Consider the following 19264-nt stretch of genomic DNA (forward strand, 5'->3'; position numbering starts at 1 on the left):
TATGGTTTGATGAAACTTGAAGCAGCTAATCAGTGGCAGGAAAGTGCTCCCACTCAAATCAATAAGGCATTTTTTACACACATGCATAGGGGTTTCAACAGACTGTCTGCAAAACTATGCCAGCCCTGGCAGAATGCACAGAACTCATCTCCTGCACAGAAAATACAGTGCCCTGCACTAATATTGATACTCTTGGTAAATATGAGCAAAAAAGGCTGTGAAAAATTGTATTTATCGTTTAATTTCTCTTAGTGGATACCAAACAATTGCACACACAACACAGGTTTATCCAAAAAAGAAAAATGAAATACCGTATTTGCTTGATTATAAGACGACCCTGATTATAAGACGACCCCCCAAAATCTGAATATTAACTTAGGAAAAAAAAGAAAAAGCCTGAATATAAGACGACCCTAAAAGTTTTACCAGTAAATGTTAATGCATGTAAACTATTTTTTTTAAATAAAAGCTATGATTGAGAAAAATATTTTTTTTGTTTTTATTTCCTTGTATTTTCCAACCTGTCCCCCAGTTACACACATCTGCCCCCAGGCTTGCCACACCAATATGGCACTGTGGCCCATGATATGCCTTTTAACCCTCTATATGCCACTGTGCCCCATGGTATGCCTTTTGACCCCCTATGTGCCACTCTGCCTCCAGAAATGCCTTATACCCCTATATCCCATTCTGGCATTTAGGGGGTTAAAATGCATATTATGGGGCAGAGTGGCATATAGGGAGGTATAAGGCATTCCAGGAGGCAGAGTGGCATTAAGGGAGTTAAAAGGCATTGTATAGAGCACTCTGCCTCCAGAAATGCCTTATACCCCTATATGCCACTCTGGCATTTAGGGGGTTAAAAGGCATATTATGGGGCAGAGTGGCATATAGCGAGGTATAAGGCATTTCAGGAGGCAGAGTGCTCTATTAAATGCCCCTTTAACGCCACTCTGCCTCCTGAAATGCCTTATACCTCCCTATATGCCACTCTGCCCCATAATATGCCTTTTAACCCCCTAAGTGCCAGAGTAGCATATAGGGGTATAAGGCATTCCAGAAATGCCCTATGCCCCCATTTAACACACACACACACACACACACACACGCACACACACGGCTTCCAATTTCCTGCTGTATTGCCGGGGAAGCGGGTTGACGTCTCCTTCCGCTGCAGCCGGAAGGAGGTGGAGTTGGCAGCAGGGGTTTGTTTGCGTCCGTCGCGGATACCTTCCCCGGCTGTCAGAGATCAGAGTTCCCCGCACCGGCGTGGCGAACTCTGATCTCTGACAGTCGGGGAAGGTATCCGCGACGGACGCAGACAACCCCTGCTGCTAGCCACATCTCCTTCCGGCTGCAGCAGACGTTGTCTACGCGAATCGTGTAGACCTCAACCCGCTGCCCCGGCAATACAGCAGGAAGCACCGGTAAGTGTGTGTGTGTGTGGGGGGAGACAGGAGGATCCAGGTCCCCTGCAGCGGTGCGGGGGATCTGGATCTTAGTCTCATAATCAGACCTCTATTTGAGGTCTGATTAGAAGACGACCCCGATTAGAAGACGAGGAGTATTTTTCAGAGCATTTGCTCTGAAAAAAACCTTGTCTTATAATTGAGCAAATACGGTACTTGTGGCACAATTATTGGCAACCCTATGAATTCATATGTGAAAAATATAGTATATTCCCATTGATATTTCATATTTTATAGTACACTTGGGTGACTAGCAGCAGGAAATTGTTCAACACAGACTTCCCATTTCATTAGATATAGATATGGCAACACATTGCAATAGGCCCGACCAAGGAATATAGCTGTTATGTGCGGCAAAAGGTTGTTGAGCTTCACAAAACGAGAAGTGGTTATAAGAAAATAGCAAAACAATGAAAATGCCCATTTCCACCGTCAGTGCAATAATTATGAAGTTCCAGTCAACCTGGAAGAGGACATGTGTCTATAATGTCTCTATGCAATGTGGAGAGGATAGTTTGAAATGCCAAAAAATCTCCAAGGATCACAGTTGGAAAATTGCAGAAGCTAGTTGCATCTTGGGTTCAGAAAGTCTCCAAAACTACAATCTGACATTACCTACAAGTTCTTTGGAAGGGTTTCAAGAAAAAAACAAACCTCAACTCATTTTGTTTGCCAGACACTACTGGAACTTCAAATGTGATTGAGTTTTATGGTCAGATTAAATGAAAATAGAGCTTTTTGGCAAGAAATGCCATAGGTGGGTTTGGCACACACAGAGAGGTAGCCATATGAGAAGTACCACATGCCCATGGTTAAATATGGAGGAGGCTCTTTAATGTTTTGGGGGTGTTTTTCTCCCAGAGGACCTGGACATTTTGGTAGGATACATGATATCAACAGATATTAAATAAACACCTCACTACCTCTGCTAGAAAGCTTAAAATGGGCTGTGGTTGGACCTTCCAGCATGACAATGATCTAAAACATACATTTGTTTCTATACTGATCTTAGCACTGTCTTTTGAGTTTATTTTTGCTTTAATAGGTTTTCCCTATTTCTTGGGGAGTCCCAAGACTAGCTGCTTTGCTCTCTATTGGTTACTAATTATCTTTTATACAAAAGCCCAATATTACCTCGTCCATTTATGGCTGTTAGATATCAATTGTAAATATAAGTATTTTATACCATTCACATATAATTACTATTAATTGGTGTGGGAGTTTTTTCTCTTTTTTTTCTCTCGTGAAATATTTCTCACACATTAAATTAAGCGCTGTATTTTGTGTTTTTTGAAGGGAAGAGTCAACCTTGAAATTTGAAGGATCTGGATAGACTCTGTATGGAGGAATGGTCCCTTGCCATGTATACTCCAACCTCATCAGGTATTATAGGAGAAGAGCTGTTATATTGGCAAAGGGAAATAACACAAAGTTAAAAGGTGCAAAAATTGTGCCCCACACACACACACACATTTACATATATATATATATATATTTTTTTTTTTTAACGTTTTCTTTCTTCTTTTTTTTTTATAAACCTGTGTTTTTGCAATTGTTTGATATCCATGAGAGCAGAGCATCTTTGTGTATTCTGTGAAGAAAAGATACAAAGTTTAAACAATAAAGATATATTTCCACGGCCTTCTTTGCTTATATTTACCAAGGATGCCAATATTAGTGGAGGGCACTATAGCAGAGGTGGGCAAATGAATATGAGAGGATTTTAGGGAGGGACATCACAAAAATGTAAATGGTCCACACATTTATCATATGCACTAAAGTATACAAAAAAACAAAAACTGTCTGTGCTTCTCACCCTAATAAAGTTGGCAAAAAATATATAAACATAATATAAATTAGTGTTTTTTTCTTTTCCCTGTATGCACTTAAGTGCAAACGATGGCTAAAGTGTCCTTTGAACACGTCTCTGCTACATAGAATGGGAAAGTAATTATCTCAATCAATGTCTTTCTTCTTTGGATGGGTTTTTATATTTACTATATAAGCTATATAAAATATATAGCACATAATTATAAAATATATACCATATATTATATACACTAGTCAAGTCTTCTAACAATGATCAGTGTGGATACGCACATGTGCTCTCATTCTGTCGGAAATTCTTGTGGTAAAAGATGAGCAATGTAATTATCCTTGTCTGAATCATAGGCAATGGTGACATACAAGTCACTGGCTTGTAATTTACCTATAATGGGAGCCCTGTAATGTTATATTAAAGTAAATTATCCATTTGCTAAATTTATATTATTTTTATAAGAATTTGTAAATTACATAATAGTCTGTATATTTCACAAGGTGTTTTGTTTACTGAAATGTTTTCTGCCTACTCATAACAAAGAAGACTCCTTGATACATACTGAATAACTAGCTGCTCTTCTGTAATGAGATCACCATACATATGATGTTGCCCTGCAGAGAGTACAATAGTTTTTTTTAACAAGTTCTCAAATATGAAGAGGAGTGATCTACCCGTTTCCAGCCAGCAGTTTAACTATTACTCCAATAATAAGAGTAGCCACGGCAGAAATCACTACCAGCCCACGCCAAATAATCAGCTTCTTTACTGAGAGGACTTCTCCTACGACATTAGTAGTTTCAGCAAATAAATCATCTTCCTTAACCAACTGGTCTGTGTGTCTATCAACAGCACCAACATCTGGCAAGATTATATATCCAGTAAAATCTTGATCCTGTACACGATATGAAGTCTGCATTTCTCCTATATTAAGACAGAAAAGAAAGTCAGCAGGAGTTTATTGTGTATATTGTTAGTTTTAATGTTATTTTTATACTTTTTAATTCTCTCCTCATTGTCAGAGCTAGGAAATCTGCGGGCGCTCTTTAAATAAAATATAATAGTTATAAAAATGGAAATGTACATTTATAAAGCAGCAGCAAACAGAATTACAGGACATCAAAGATAGAGCGAGACATCTCATATACAGTGGATAATGTATTGAGAAGCATTTCTAGTGATTTCTCCAGTTTTCTGACTTTGCAACAGAATAGCTCTTTATACTTGAAACCCTCGCAATAAGTAAAACTATCGCAACCTATCGACAACAGCATAATTTTGGTGAACTGGTAGCTAAGTATGTGTGAATGTGTGATACCCCCATGTGTTTGGGTATCTTTGAAGCCGGCCAATGCAATTTACCCCATCAAATCATATATTTTTAAAAACTAGACACCCCAAGGTATTTGAAATGCTGGTATTTTAACCCTTTCCATGCACTAATTTTACCACCAGCCTTTGTGAAACTTTATGGTAGTACATTTATTTTTTATTTTTTTCACACATGTTGTACTTCAGGTATAAAATTATCGCTCCTGGTATATGCCCAATATGTGTTCAGCAACATTTCCTGAGCGCATTGATACCCCACATGCATGGGTTTGTTGGGTTATTTGGGAGGTAAAAGGCCGCCTTTGTGAGGTGTGTATTGTTATGCCATTTAGACATCTGATCCTACTGCCCCCATGTCCCATATTTGGGACATCTTTGAAGCCGGCCAATTTAATTTACCCCATCCACTCATGCATTTTTTAATAAGAGACACTCTATAGGCATTTGTAATGCCAATATTTTAACTCTTTCCATGCTGGAATTTTTGTAAAGATAAAGAATTTTAGGACTTGCTTATTAAAAATTATTTTTTTTGGTGACAGTGGGGCTTTTTACATGTTACCATATTTTTTTCAATTGTTTTATTTATTTTTTTAAAAAACATTTTTGAATAATAATTTTTTTTTTCTCTCTCTCATTAGTGAGCTGGGCTCCATTGACCTTGCATGGTTGGATGCAGTACCTGCATTCAACCTGCAGGAGGGGCTCGAGAGTTCTCAAGAGGGTCTGGATGAGCTCATATCTATTGTTGATGACATCCTGTGAATGACGGCAACGTCATTTACAGGATGGCACTTGTGGTTGCTCCACGGAGCAATCACAAGGCGATCGGGGTACGGGGGTAGTGTTACTGACATGCCTCTATCTCGAGGCATGTCAGCAACACAGTTTATGCTTAGGAAGCGACTCCGATCGCTTCCTTAGCCGTTTTAGTCGGGCGCCGCCATTTTTCTTCCAGGGAGGGCTTTCCTCCCCGGATCCACGGTCAGCCTCACTTGTGAGGCTTCCGTGGATGCTGCAAAGCCGCCTATCGCGGCCAAAATGCGATGCAGCTATTTAATGGCAGCCCGTACATGTATGGGCATTGTCGTTATCTCGTTGCAAGGCAACCCCGTACATGTACACGGATTGTCGCTAAGGGGTTAAGAGCAAGACAAGGTCAGGCACATATCCTGTAATGCCAGGTAGACACCATGGGGAAGGGGGGGCAGACGAATAGTGCAACATGTTTAAACAGTAACCACTAATATCAAGAAAGGAATGTGCCGTTGACGCAAGTGGGCCTAGCACATACTTGAGTGTGAAAACAGAGTGCTGTAAACATCTAACCTGGCACATTTTGTGGACAATATACTTACACAAATCAGGTAAGAGGGCACAATACAACCAAAATATTAAAATATAAATAGTCAAGTGATTACAGATTGGGTGTAAAACTCTCGACATATTTGTTCGATTATAAGACGACCCCCCAAAATCTGAAAATTAATTTAGGAAAAAAAGAAAGCCTGAATATAAGACAGCCCTGGTAAATCCCAGTAAATGTTAATTCATGTAAACTATGTTTTTAATAAAAGCTATGATTGAGAAAAATATTTTGTTTTTATTTCCTTTTATTTTCCAACCTGCCCCCCAGTTATGCACATCTGCCCCAGAAAGGCCTTATACCCCTATATGCCACTCTGGCATTTAGGGGGTTAAGAGGCATATTATGGGGCAGAGTGGAATATAGGGAGGTATAAGGCATTTCAGGAGGCAGAGTGGCATATAGAGGGTTAAAAGGCATTTCTGAAGGCAGAGTGGCATTAAGGGGGTTAAAAGGCATTTCATAGAGCACTCCGCCTACAGAAATGCCTTATGCCCCCTATTTAACACCCCCGCCCAACTTACCGGTTCTTCTGACTCCCCGGTGTGTTGTCCGGGCAGACGTCTACGCGATTCGCGTAGGCAACTTCCGCTGCAGCCGGAAGGAGGTGCGGTTAGCAGCGGGGGTTGTCTGCGTCCATCGCGCAGACCTTCCCCAACTGTCAGAGAGAATTCTGATCTCTGACACCGGTGCGGGGAACTCTGATCTCTGACAGCTATTGAAGGTCTGCGCGATGGACGCAGACAACCCCCGCTACTATCCGCAGTTCCTTCCAGCTGCAGTGGAAGTTGTCTACGCGAATCGCGTAGACGTCTACCAGCTGCCCCGGCTACATGACCGGGGAGTCAGAAGCACCGATAAGATTGGGGGGGGGGGTTAAATGGGGGGCATAATACAGGAGGATCCAGGTCCCCTGCAGTGCTGCAGGGGATCTGGATCTGTCTCATAGTCAGACCTATCTGAGGTCTGATTATAAGACGACCCCGATTATAAGACGAGGGGTATTTTTCAGAGCATTTGCTCTGAAAAAAACCTTGCCTTATAATCGTGCAACTACAGTATATTTAATACCATATGAGCCAATCTGCTCTAAACTAAAAACTGTTATTATATACATAATTCATGGTACATGATATACATACCAAAAAGCTATTCAAAGTTAGAAGGCAAAAAGGCCTTGCACGATGTGCCCCAATGTTAGATTTCTTAACTACATGTTGAGGACAAACCAGTCACGGACAGACTAAGTGAGGACACCATCCCAGACACAGCCCAACGCCTGGAATGAGGACAAGGATGCAGCATCCATCAGATTCTGGTAACCTGACTGAATACTGAATATGTATTTGAATATTTATATCCAATCCACCTACCATTGTTAGCCACATCAACACTGGGACTCTGTGGCTGCAAAGTTATGGGGTTAACATCCTTCCTGTCTTGTTTGACTCCTGCTCGAACCTGAGCCTGATAAAACATACAATCCATGGTTCATTACTAGTACAGCTGACAGCAGGAGTGCAGCTTTTTTTTAGACAAATAATATAATATACAAACAAATAACATACTTGATTAACTAGGCACACATCTTATTTATTTATTTATATCTTCACATCTAATGGCGCTTACTCAAGTTTCAGGATTTATTTTTTATGATCTCAGTTTATATACTACACATATGAACATATGAACACATATGAACACACGCGAATCGCGTAGAGCTCTACACGCTGCCCGCACTAAGCACCGGGGACTCAGAAGCACCGGTAAGTTGGGGGGCATAACACAGGAGGATCCAGGTCCCCTGCATCGCTGCGCGGGATCTGGATCTTAGTCAGACCTATTTGAGGTCTGATTATAAGACGACCCCGATTATAAGACGAGGGGTATTTTTCAGAGCATTTGCTCTGGAAAAAACCTAGTCTTATAATCGAGCAAATACGGTATATAATGATAACAGTTATGCTGTACCACTGTCAACGTCTGTCTCAGTATATAGTGATAGGTGTTATGCTGTACCCCGTCAATGTCTGCCTTAGTATATAGTGATAGGTGTTATGCTGTACCACCGTCAATGTCTGCCTCAGTATATAATGATAACAGTAATGCTGTATCACCTTTAATGTCTTCGCCAGTATATAACGACAGAAGCTATGCAGTTTTAAAGTGTTTGTGTGTGTGGGGGGGTGCCACATACAGGATCCGCCCCAGGTGCCAAATACTCTAGGTACGCCCCTGTGTACAGCAATATTATTTATTCATATAGTATTTACACTGGGTATTTACACAAGGTTAGCCTATCAAAACAAATAGCACTTTTACATTCTTTTTAATATAACTCCTTCTAGAGCAGGGCCCTCCTTACCTTTTGTTTCTGTAAGTGAAAATTACAACTTCTAATACCCTATGTATAGCATTGCGAAATATGACACTTTATTTTCATTATAATTATTTATTGATTTATAAAGACTAGATCCGTGTCTGGTCTCTATTTTCAGATGCTCTCACGAGTTTATCACTATTAGGATTAGGACAGCAAACTCTTTCTAAATATTTCAATTTCATTACATAGTGTTATCTCCAGAAAGCTATGCTCACAGCAATAAGTGGCTCTCCCACCCCAAGGTAAATAAAATGCATATTAAAGTACTTTAATACGCATTCTTCCTTGGTGAGGCTGCATGGGACACGAAACTCTCCCTTTAACATGTTTTTTCTCTGGAGTTGGACCCACTTATATTTCACACTTTTACACGAGATTTTGGATATAACCTTTATATACATTTTAATGAAGGAAACATTACCTCTTCACAAGCCTTGTTCCAATTCAGTCGTAAAACGAATGTAGCAAAAAAGGTGGCTTGTAGGAAGACACAAATAATCATTCCAGACCACAAACCTTGAGAAAAAAAGCATGTTACTGAAATATTGTAGCACATGATCTGAAGGTCAAAAGTATTGTAAAGTATAATAAATTATACACTAGAATTCTACACTAAAATGTTTCAGTTGTTCTGTATGAGCAAACAGATGTATGGGAGACATAAGTAATGAACTTCAGAAACGAAGAAATTTATTCTGAACCATTAACATTTCTCTTAGTTTCTGCAAAACTTAAGCACATTTGTCATATTAGTTTTGCCCAATCATATAAAAAGAACAGGGAAACATTTGAAAAGTTTTTCATGTTTCTGTGACAACACAGAAACAAAAGGTTGGAATACAGCATTCAGTAGTGAGATATGCACGAGCCAGGGTACCACCAAGTCCTTCAATAAATCCAAAATAAAGAAGCAGAGGCTCAGCACTCAAATGGTAAGGTGAGTTTATTTCACACAGTAAACGTTTCGACACACAGGTCTTTCTCAAGCTTGACAAAGACCTGTGTGTCGAAACATTTACTGTGTGAAATAAACTCACCTCACCATTTGAGTGCTGAGCCTCTGCTTCTTTATTTTGGTTTCTGTGACAACAACCTCTTCTAATCTATTAGGGAACTTATGTCACATGATATATATAAATACTGTTTTCTTAAACTGCGCACAGCCATCATATGCATTTTAATCAGTGTCAAGAAATGTCAGCTCACAGAGGAAGAAGGCAGTTTGCGTCATTTTTAATTTTTTTATTTTAAAAGAATGTATACAAGATTACAAACAATCCAAAATATTATTATTCATATAAAAAGGATGGAGCAATCAGAAATCGTCACTCTGATAGGTTCCTTAGAGGCTAGTGCTGTAACTTCTAGTGAGACCACTGTGGTTCAGGAGTAAGATGCTCAGACTCCTGTACCTTATTGTTTAGAGGGGGAGCAGGATAATACTTCAGTGTACAAGCTTGTCTATTTCTGACCTCTCACTAGTTTGCATAGTTTTTTTATTGACTCAGGGAACTATTGTATGACAATTCGATACACAAGGACAAGAAAGAGTTTTGTGTTTTGATTCTGTCTTGTATATCCATCTATAAGAAATAAGTTCTAAAAATTACATATACTACTTTTAATACAGAATACAACTTTTCTCTAGCTCTTTCTGTCAGATTTTCACTCTGTAAAATTCTTACCCACTACTCCAAGTTTCAGAGCAAACATCAGGGATATTCCTACTGGTAAACCAATGACGTAATATCCAACTGCATTCAAAATGGCACCAATCGTTTGCTTTCCAGTTCCCCGCAACACTCCCCCACAGGTACACTAAAAGCAACAATTAAATAGGTTATGCTTTAAACTGGACATAATATCAGAAATTCAGTAACATGTTTCAATACTCACAGCAATCGCATCAAGCGCATGAAATGGTGCAAAGATAAGCAAAAGACGTGAAACCAGTAGGACAATTTCACTGCAGATAAAACAGAACACTACCTAAGTTACATTTTTGTACATAGTAAAAATACAGATCACATAACTTAAATCCAAATGAGATCTAATTCTAGTCCTTAAGTCAGGGAAGTGCTAAGGTGGGTGCCATGGTGACACACCACCATGGTGCCCCAGTCTCTTGCACAGAGAGTGCATACAGCAGTGAAGACAGGGATTTGCATGCAGTAAGAGTGGAATAAGAGCTGGCAAGCTGCATGGGTAATAAGAGAGTGAGTGTCTGTATGTATATGTATGTATTTATGTGTAAGTGTATGGTGCTATTGTGAGTGAGTGTGTGTAAGTGTATGTCAAGGGTGAGCCTAGGGTTAGTGATGCGATGGAGAATAGTGAGATAGTGTGTGTAAATGTATAGTGTGAAGAGTGAGTGGCACATTTGTGTGTAGTATGTGCAGTATCATGTCAAGGTCACTATCTTACAGCAAATTATTTGCTGCTAGTTTAAGCCCTGAAAGGGTCATACCAGTATAATGTTGATGCAGGGCTTGGTTTCTATAACTTCAAACTCTCTGTGTAACATTGTGGGGACACTGTTTACTTACTTACCTGTCTGAGGTAAAAATGTAGGCAACATGATCTTTCAATCCGGCCACTAAAACACCAGTTACCAATGCCAAAAGCACTGTGGACCAAAAAAAAAAGGGTAAGAAGAGGATGATTTTGCCAACTGATACCTTTTAAAATGGCAAAAAGCAGTCTTGTTTGCAGGAGCTCGCTGTCACAGAGCCGCTATTCACCCGCTACCTCGATCCCAAGGTGAGCGGAGGCTCTGCCTCCTCTCCTACCCTGTTCACTGACACGGAAGCGAGCAGGGCGACACATCCTCCCCGCTGCCGACGGAAACCGTCAAGAAGAGGAACGCGATCAAGCATTTCTATGGTGATGCGTCTCTTATGGTGACGTCACAGTGGCGGTAAATTGAAACTAATTTAAACCCTGACCTCCCTATACCCTTTGCTCAGGTATCAGCTGTTTTGTTCCCTATACTATAGCGTTGATTAAAGTTTTGACTAACCGTGTACCAGACCCTCTTTTGTAATTTTTGACCTGTGATTTTTGCAGCCTGCCTAGATCTCTGCTTTGTGACCTGACATTGCTTTTTGGATTTAACCCTTTGTTATCTCACCTGGCTTCTACGTGTTCATTTGTTTCCTGCAAAAAGGAACTACCCTGTTCCCTAGCTCACGTGACACTTGCAAACGATTTTACTGTGAAGTCAGTGTCATCTCATCCCATCATATACTGCATTTATCTGCATTCAATTAACCTCCTCTACCAGCTGCTCAGTACGATAATTTTAAGAGTAATGTGTTTTACATTACCTTGTGATTGTGACAATGATGTGTACAGTCAATGCTGTTCCATTAGCCAAACAAACATTTATTGAAGGGACAGTCCTATAACTTTTTTTACCACATGTAGTAAGTTAGAAAAGAAGACCCCCCTGTCTGGTTCTAATGGAGTTGGTTGTACATCCATGTATGTAAGTAGAGCTGAAACACACCAAAGCGCATACTTGGACGGCATCCATCAGTGCACTGCCTGCTTCAGTAGGTGTAGAAGGAAAATCGGACATACGTCTACTACCGACTACTTAACCGGAATATTTTTAAGGTTCTATTACTCTTACCTGTGCATATAAGAGAGACTTTAGTAGAGAGTTTGGCCTGGCTGATATCTCCAGCACCTAAAGCATTTCCTACCCTGACACTGGCAGCAACTGAGAAACCAACAGGTATCTGTGGGGAAAGGGTGGGGAAAAGATATGTTATAGTTACTGATAAAAATGGCTTAATGCCCACATTAGCAGTGTAGCAGTATATCAGATAAAACCCATTAAACTGGAAACTTTCTTCACACTTTGCACCTCCCAGCTTGAATTCTACATATAACCAAGAACAAAAGAGCAAAACACAAGAGGGGAAAGAAATAAAAAATGTGTTTTTTGGTGCTTCCTATTATACTTTATCATAAAGGCTGTCTGTCAGCATTTCATATTTTCACAACTTTTGGAACAGTTTGGATGATTGGTTTTGGGATAGCCCCAAAATCACAAAATAATAACTTTGTCATGATCTCACTGAACCCTTGTTATCCTACTCACCATGTAAGCTGCTGTTGCCAACTCCAGCATTATCGCCTGTGCTCCAAGTTCCACCACACTTATAAGACCTTCGGGGAAGAAAGAACTGGGCACCTTAATTAATAAATTATGTTAAGTAATATTAAGTGTTTATATCTGTCTATCTACAGTACATGTATGCCACAAAATAAAAGGTTGATTTGTGTATGTATATCATGTATTCCATGTATTACTTTTCCACATCTATCTCACATCAGTAACTTAACTCTAAATAAACATACATTTGAAAATGTAACAAAAAATACAAATGTAAAAAATTACTTAAAAGGGCCCCTGTGATGTTAGATATAAGAGAGATTCCTGGGTCTTACAAGCACTCCACTGGGTTATCCAATGATGTTGCAGTTCCTCTTGTGCAAAACAGTTGAAAAAAGGTAAACAAAAGTAACAAAATGTCTTTTAACATCCCCTTACCTCACCCAGGAGACATAATAAAATAAAAAAATGACAGACTAAAATAAAAACGGTCTGCCACAAAAACAATGCATGCAAGTTATTATTGAACTTTGAGAAATATAGGGCATTTTTTTACATTGTTTGGAAGAATTTGATTGGGAAACAACTGCAAGGAAAGTGTTTGAATGACCCTTGTAGAAAAGCCTAGGTTGGTTATTTTTCATTACAGATAAAACTGGAGAAAAATACATATATTCTTCCATAAGTGTCCCTCACTTCCTGGTCGCTGGCTTAAAGTCATTGCCCTACCTAATGCTAATTGGCAAGTCATGCATTTGCCTGGACATTCTCATGAGTTGGCTTATTAACTCAATTGGAGATTACAAGGTAGTATGCATCAATAAAAAAGATTGTACAGCAATTAAACATCTGAAATTCTCTTGAACATGATAGGTGAAAATACTTCTCCCCCCAGCAAAAATAATAAACTAGCCACATTGCTGTAAAATTGAATCACATGGTGACACTACACAAAAAGGGTACAAAAGGCACACACCTAGATACATTAAAAAAAAATCTAACTGCGTACAAAATTACTATATATTTTTATTACTGGGGACAGTTTGCAGGAAGCAGGATCTTGAAACTAACCTGCCAAGAAGCCTCCCAATTCGAAGCTCCACCATTCTATACAGACCATGAGCATGCTGGGAATGGCTAGACGGATGAAGGATCCCCACTCCTGCAGGCAATCTTTAGACCACCCTAAGAAGAAAGAAGCATAAGAAGATCATAAAGCAAAAAACATTTTCTTCTACTATTCAACCAAACCCAAAAAGCACCACTTCCACAATGAGCTTCTGTTCCCACCAATTAACTGAAGCACAATTAAGGAGAACCAGAGCTGGAGAAACAGGAAAAGTATAATTTTGGTATCAATAAGATTACATTACATTGATGAAGCGGATAATGTTTTATGGGTTGATTACTGTTTAAGTTTAGTATTTTACACTGAACAGTGATTAGCTGGTCATTCAATCGCTATATAATTTAAAACATGTCAAGTGCTTATACTGTATTGATCAATAAGGGTTCTATTACCTTAATACAACCCCCTCTGCTCTAGTACTATGATTTTAAGTTTTATATAACAGACACATTTAAAATCCAGCCTCACTACTGCATTGGGTATATTATTTTGTATATTCTATGTATTTTGCACTTGTCTTATTGCATCATTTTTACAAATATACATATTTTTATATGCAACGCTGATGTCTATGTGGCCTTTATTGTGCTTGCCTTATACAATTTATTGCCATAATATTGCAAAGAGGATTTTTTAAAGATATTTTACTAAATAATCCTACGGTGTTATTAAAATAGCTAAATATTTAAAAAATATTTGAGTCTTAGAATAAGATTAATAGATATCTGGGTTATAGCTGGGTTATATCCACACATAACTATTTAAATGACTACATCTGGAACAGTAACTTCTTTACCAGGCTCTTTGTATGTTTAGTAGAAGTAAAGGGACCTTAAATTTGGTTTTTATGCCAATTGTATTTATGTTCATGAAGTGCTATTAGTTTTTGTGTTTTTTTTGTGAAATTTGGAAAATGTTTGAGATTTGGGTTTGATGAGCGCTTACACAAGTATAAAAAATATAGAGTGGATGTAAGTTATGTTAATAGGCAAGGTACGTGATTTCGCTTAGGCAAGTTCCTAAAACACTTTTTATTTTACTTCACTCTATTCTTTGCAATTCCATGCCTGCAATGATCTTCCCTTCCTCATAGTGGTTATAAAACTAGTAAGAAAGATTACATGGATTAACCAGTACAGTAAATGATTTATAAATCCTTTTTAATATATAAAGAATTAATTTTTTGTAGTGCAGCAGGGGATGTTGGTTAGAGATTGGTTAGATAATTAAGCATACATTTGTTACAAATGATCACTCACCTCCCCAAGTACCCACGTGCAGTTTTCTCACATATATATAGATGAAAAGCAGGGAACACATTGCAATCTGAGAAATTGTATTTGCCCAAGCTGAGCCCCTAAACGATAAAAAACCACAAACAATCTTAGACTGAACCCGCCAACACACATACTGTTCACAGTATACCACTTTTTTGTAGTATGAATTAAAAATGAACCCCCGCAACTTTCACTTACATACATATGTAAGTCACAGTACACAACATATCACAGGGTAGACAAATTAGATATACCGTATTTGCTCGATTATAAGACGACCCTGATTATAAGACGACCCCCCAAAATCTGAATATTAACTTAGGAAAAAAAGAAAAAGCCTGAATATAAGACGACCCTAAAGGAAAAAAGTTTTACCAGTAAATGTTAATTCATGTAAACTATTTTTTTTAAATAAAAGCTATGATTGAGAAAAATATTTTTTTTGTTTTTATTTCCTTGTATTTTCCAACCTGTCCCCCAGTTACGCACATCTGCCCCCAGGCTTGCCACACCAATATGGCACTGTGGCCCATGATATGCATTTTAACCCTCTATATGCCACTGTGCCCCATGGTATGCCTTTTGACCCCCTATGTGCCACTCTGCCTCCAGAAATGCCTTATACCCCTATATCCCATTCTGGCATTTAGGGGGTTAAAATGCATATTATGGGGCAGAGTGGCATATAGGGAGGTATAAGGCATTCCAGGAGGCAGAGTGGCATTAAGGGAGTTAAAAGGCATTGTATAGAGCACTCTGCCTCCAGAAATGCCTTATACCTCTATATGCCACTCTGGCATTTAGGGGGTTAAAAGACATATTATGGGGCAGAGTGGCATATAGGGAGGTATAAGGCATTTCAGGAGGCAGAGTGCTCTATTAAATGCCCCTTTAACGCCACTCTGCCTCCTGAAATGCCTTATACCTCCCTATATGCCACTCTGCCCCATAATATGCCTTTTAACCCCCTAAGTGCCAGAGTGGCATATAGGGGTATAAGGCATTCCAGAAATGCCCTATGCCCCCGTTTAACACCCCCCCACACACACACACACACACGCGCGCGCGCGCACACACGCGCACACACTTACCGGTGCTTCCAATTTCCTGCTGTATTGCCGGGGCAGCGGGTTGACGTCTCATTCCGCTGCAGCCGGAAGGAGGTGGAGTTGGCAGCGGGGGTTTGTCTGCGTCCGTCGCGGATACCGTCCCCGGCTGTCAGAGATCAGAGTTCCCCGCACCGGTGCGGGGAACTCTGATCTCTGACAGTCGGGGACGGTATCCGCGACGGACGCAGACAACCCCCGCTGCTAGCCACACCTCCTTCCGGCTGCAGCGGACGTTGTCTGCGCGGATCGCGTAGACGTCAACCCGCTGCCCCGGCAATACAGCAGGAAGCACCGGTAAGTGTGTGTGTGTGTGGGGGGGAGGATCCAGGTCCCCTGCAGCGGTGCGGGGGATCTGGATCTTAGTCTCATAATCAGACCTCTATTTGAGGTCTGATTAGAAGACGACCCCGATTAGAAGACGAGGGGTATTTTTCAGAGCATTTGCTCTGAAAAAAACCTTGTCTTATAATCGAGCAAATACGGTAGTTAAATTCCATAATCATGCTAAAGAAACAAACTCTAGGTAGAAAATACATATATGCCATAAGTATGGCAGTCTTTTTGAGGGCAAAAATGCCCTATATTCTGGCTGGGCATGATGAGAGCTGTTCAGCCCTTCTTGTATATTGTTTTTACTGGTGGGAGAGGGCACCTCCTGGCAATGCCTTAGCACAGGGTGCAGAGTGCTGCTACTTAGAAGCTGCGTCCTGTGCTCAGTCTGCCTCCTAAGTATTTCTTACATAACTGGCACTCTAGGGGTTGAATACGTGCTGAGGGCTAGTTTACTACATCCTACTGTCCATTAAAAACGAACAGTCTAGCCCTGAAAATCGTGTTTTTATTTTGCATAGACTCTAATGTATTTTACTTCATGGAAAATTGTACATGCATTCTTTAGAAAATGAAGACTTCATTTATTTTAACTTCATCCTATGCTACTGCTACTGAAACTAAGAGAGTAACATAGTGAGAGGCTAAGGGAGGGAGTATCTGTATGTGTGTTCGCATAAGTATGTCAGATGGGGTGGGTGTAGCATGAGTGTATAAGTGTGTGTTAGTGTGTGTGTGTGTGTAACTATAACTCTCAGAGGATGGAAGGGGCCACTTGGCTTTACCCAGGCACCAGCTCAGAAAGTGCCAGACCTCCCCTGGATTATATCTAAATAGTAGACGTTCTAGCTTTAGATCATGATCTTTTGATCTAACACTTAAACCAGGGCTCGACAAATCCCAGGCGCCAGGTCGCCATGGCGACTCAGAATTTTGTCCTGGCGCCTAGGAGTTTGCCAGCCTCTTACATCCACAAAAAAATGTCCCAGGAGTCTCCCACGGAGTGATCCTGTAGGCTGAAACCGCGATTGCAGGAAAACCTGCAATAGCGTTTTCAGCTGCCACAGGCAGCTTCAGGAAAAGGGGGTTCAGTGTTGATTGGGTCCCCACACTGTGGGGACCTGACACAACATCCCCCTGCTGCCTGATCGCTCCATGAGAGCGACAGGGCAGCGTTAACCCCTTCAATGCCGCGGCATTTTAGGGGTTAATTCCCGTTTTGTATGGGGCTCTGCTGCTGGTGGTCTGCCTGGAAGCCCAGGCAGGCCAGCAACAGCAAAAACGAGCCCCCACAAGCCCTTTGATGATTAGTATAGGCATGGAAGCCTACAGTAGTCATCAGAGACTCCCCCCTGCAACGGCTGGTCTATAGACCAGCAATTGCTTCCCAGCTGCCAGACAGGGGAGAGGGTTCTTCAGTCTCCACATGAGTGTGGAGACCAGCCCCAACACCCCCCTGCTGCCTGATTGCTCCATGAGAGCGACAGTGCAGCGTTAACCCCTTCAATTCATTCGTCGCATTGCAGGGGTTAACATTTGTTCCCACAAACTTGTGGGGACTAATGCTCCAATGGAACATCAGCATTGAAAGCGTTAAAAAAAATAATATATATATATATAAAAAAAAATAACAAAAACCAACAAAAAACAGCACTGACCTGAAAGTCCAGGGTGCTTCCAGGTTAAATGCTGTGAGTTTAGTAAGTGAGCTGATGATGATCAGATCACTCCTAACCAACTGTTAGTTTAAAAAAAAATCCTGGCTCCTAACTTTTTTAGCTGGCGCCTAGATTCACAACAAATTTGTCAAGCCCTGACTTAAACAATATTGTTTATAATATATGTAAAAGAGGCAAACAGACAAGTAAGCTTTAATCCTCAATATGAAACCATGATTTTGAAAATAACGCTCCAGCTTTGATTACCAAGCTCATTCTAGTGACCAATGCTCAAAATGCTCGTTTAGCTTGATATTGAAAGAAGGCATCAATGCCAAGTTTTAGGTCAAGATCTTATAAACGTCACACTCCTCCAGTCCATGAACATCAACTCATTCCAAGTTAAGCATGGACAGCAGGTGCATAGAAATCTCCCTCTGGCACCCTCTGAAGCAATACAAAAATCCAATGAGTCAGCAACACTACACAACCACAAGTCATCCATACCAATAGGTGAGTATAAATATATTCTTTATTCAGACATTCAAACAGCAGGACAACAAACTGGACAAGCTTAATGTGAGATGCACATATGTTTTAAGAGTATCCAGTTTGTTTTCCTGCCGATTATGAAAGTCTAAATAAAGAATATTTGTATACTGGTGTGCATCCAGTGGATGATTTGTGGATAGGCAGTGTTAATGACCTATTGGATTTAAGTATTAGGACAAGTCTTATAAGTGGCTGCAAGTAAATTAACTCCTGGGGAAGTCATTGCCTCAGGGCATTGCATTGGCGTTCCTTTTCAAATCAATGGCATCAACTTAACAAAAAGTAGCTTTTATGAAGACCCACAGATCAATAGGAAGGTACCCAAGTAAAAAATTGCATCTAATATGCAGTAAATAAACAGGACCATAAACTATGACATTTAAAAGTAAAATTACTCACACAACTCCGAGATTAAAGGCGTAGAGCAAGACAGCATTGACAGCAGCATTAAAAATATTTACAACAGCTCCAGTAAAAACTTGAGGCCAAATTATACCCTGAAAAACACAACATAACAGAAAAACAATTGAATACAAGTCATTAAATCATTCTTATAGCTCATCTAATATATGATGTGACAAACCCCGTTGGGCCCTGTATGTCGCTTTTAGGAATCCTAAGGACTGTCCTCTAGGGCATTAAGGCTCAGGAACACCAATTTGCAGTAAACTGTGCTCTTTATATGCAAGTGCGCAAATCAAACACCAAATCTCAAAA

The 19264-nt window shown here is 40.1% G+C and overlaps 1 protein-coding gene across 1 annotated transcript in view; it reads right to left on the bottom strand.

Moving 5' to 3' along the window:
* Positions 1-5754: 5754 nt before the first annotated feature.
* Positions 5755-19264, bottom strand: part of LOC149300990 (multidrug and toxin extrusion protein 2-like) — a 43339-nt gene continuing 29829 nt past the window's right edge. The window contains exons 7-17 of the mRNA XM_089484504.1: positions 18947-19044; positions 14881-14978; positions 13564-13677; positions 12478-12545; positions 12004-12112; positions 10920-10995; positions 10266-10335; positions 10055-10187; positions 8791-8885; positions 7360-7453; positions 5755-5792 (exon numbers count right to left, since the gene is read on the bottom strand). Coding sequence (XP_089340630.1) covers positions 5755-5792; positions 7360-7453; positions 8791-8885; positions 10055-10187; positions 10266-10335; positions 10920-10995; positions 12004-12112; positions 12478-12545; positions 13564-13677; positions 14881-14978; positions 18947-19044 — 993 coding nt within the window. The remainder of the gene's footprint in view (positions 5793-7359; positions 7454-8790; positions 8886-10054; positions 10188-10265; positions 10336-10919; positions 10996-12003; positions 12113-12477; positions 12546-13563; positions 13678-14880; positions 14979-18946; positions 19045-19264) is intronic.

This window comes from Sceloporus occidentalis, unplaced genomic scaffold (genome assembly GCF_023333645.1).
Source record: "Sceloporus occidentalis isolate IW3139 unplaced genomic scaffold, rSceOcc1.0.p SCAF_22, whole genome shotgun sequence".
Lineage (NCBI taxonomy): Eukaryota > Metazoa > Chordata > Lepidosauria > Squamata > Phrynosomatidae > Sceloporus > Sceloporus occidentalis.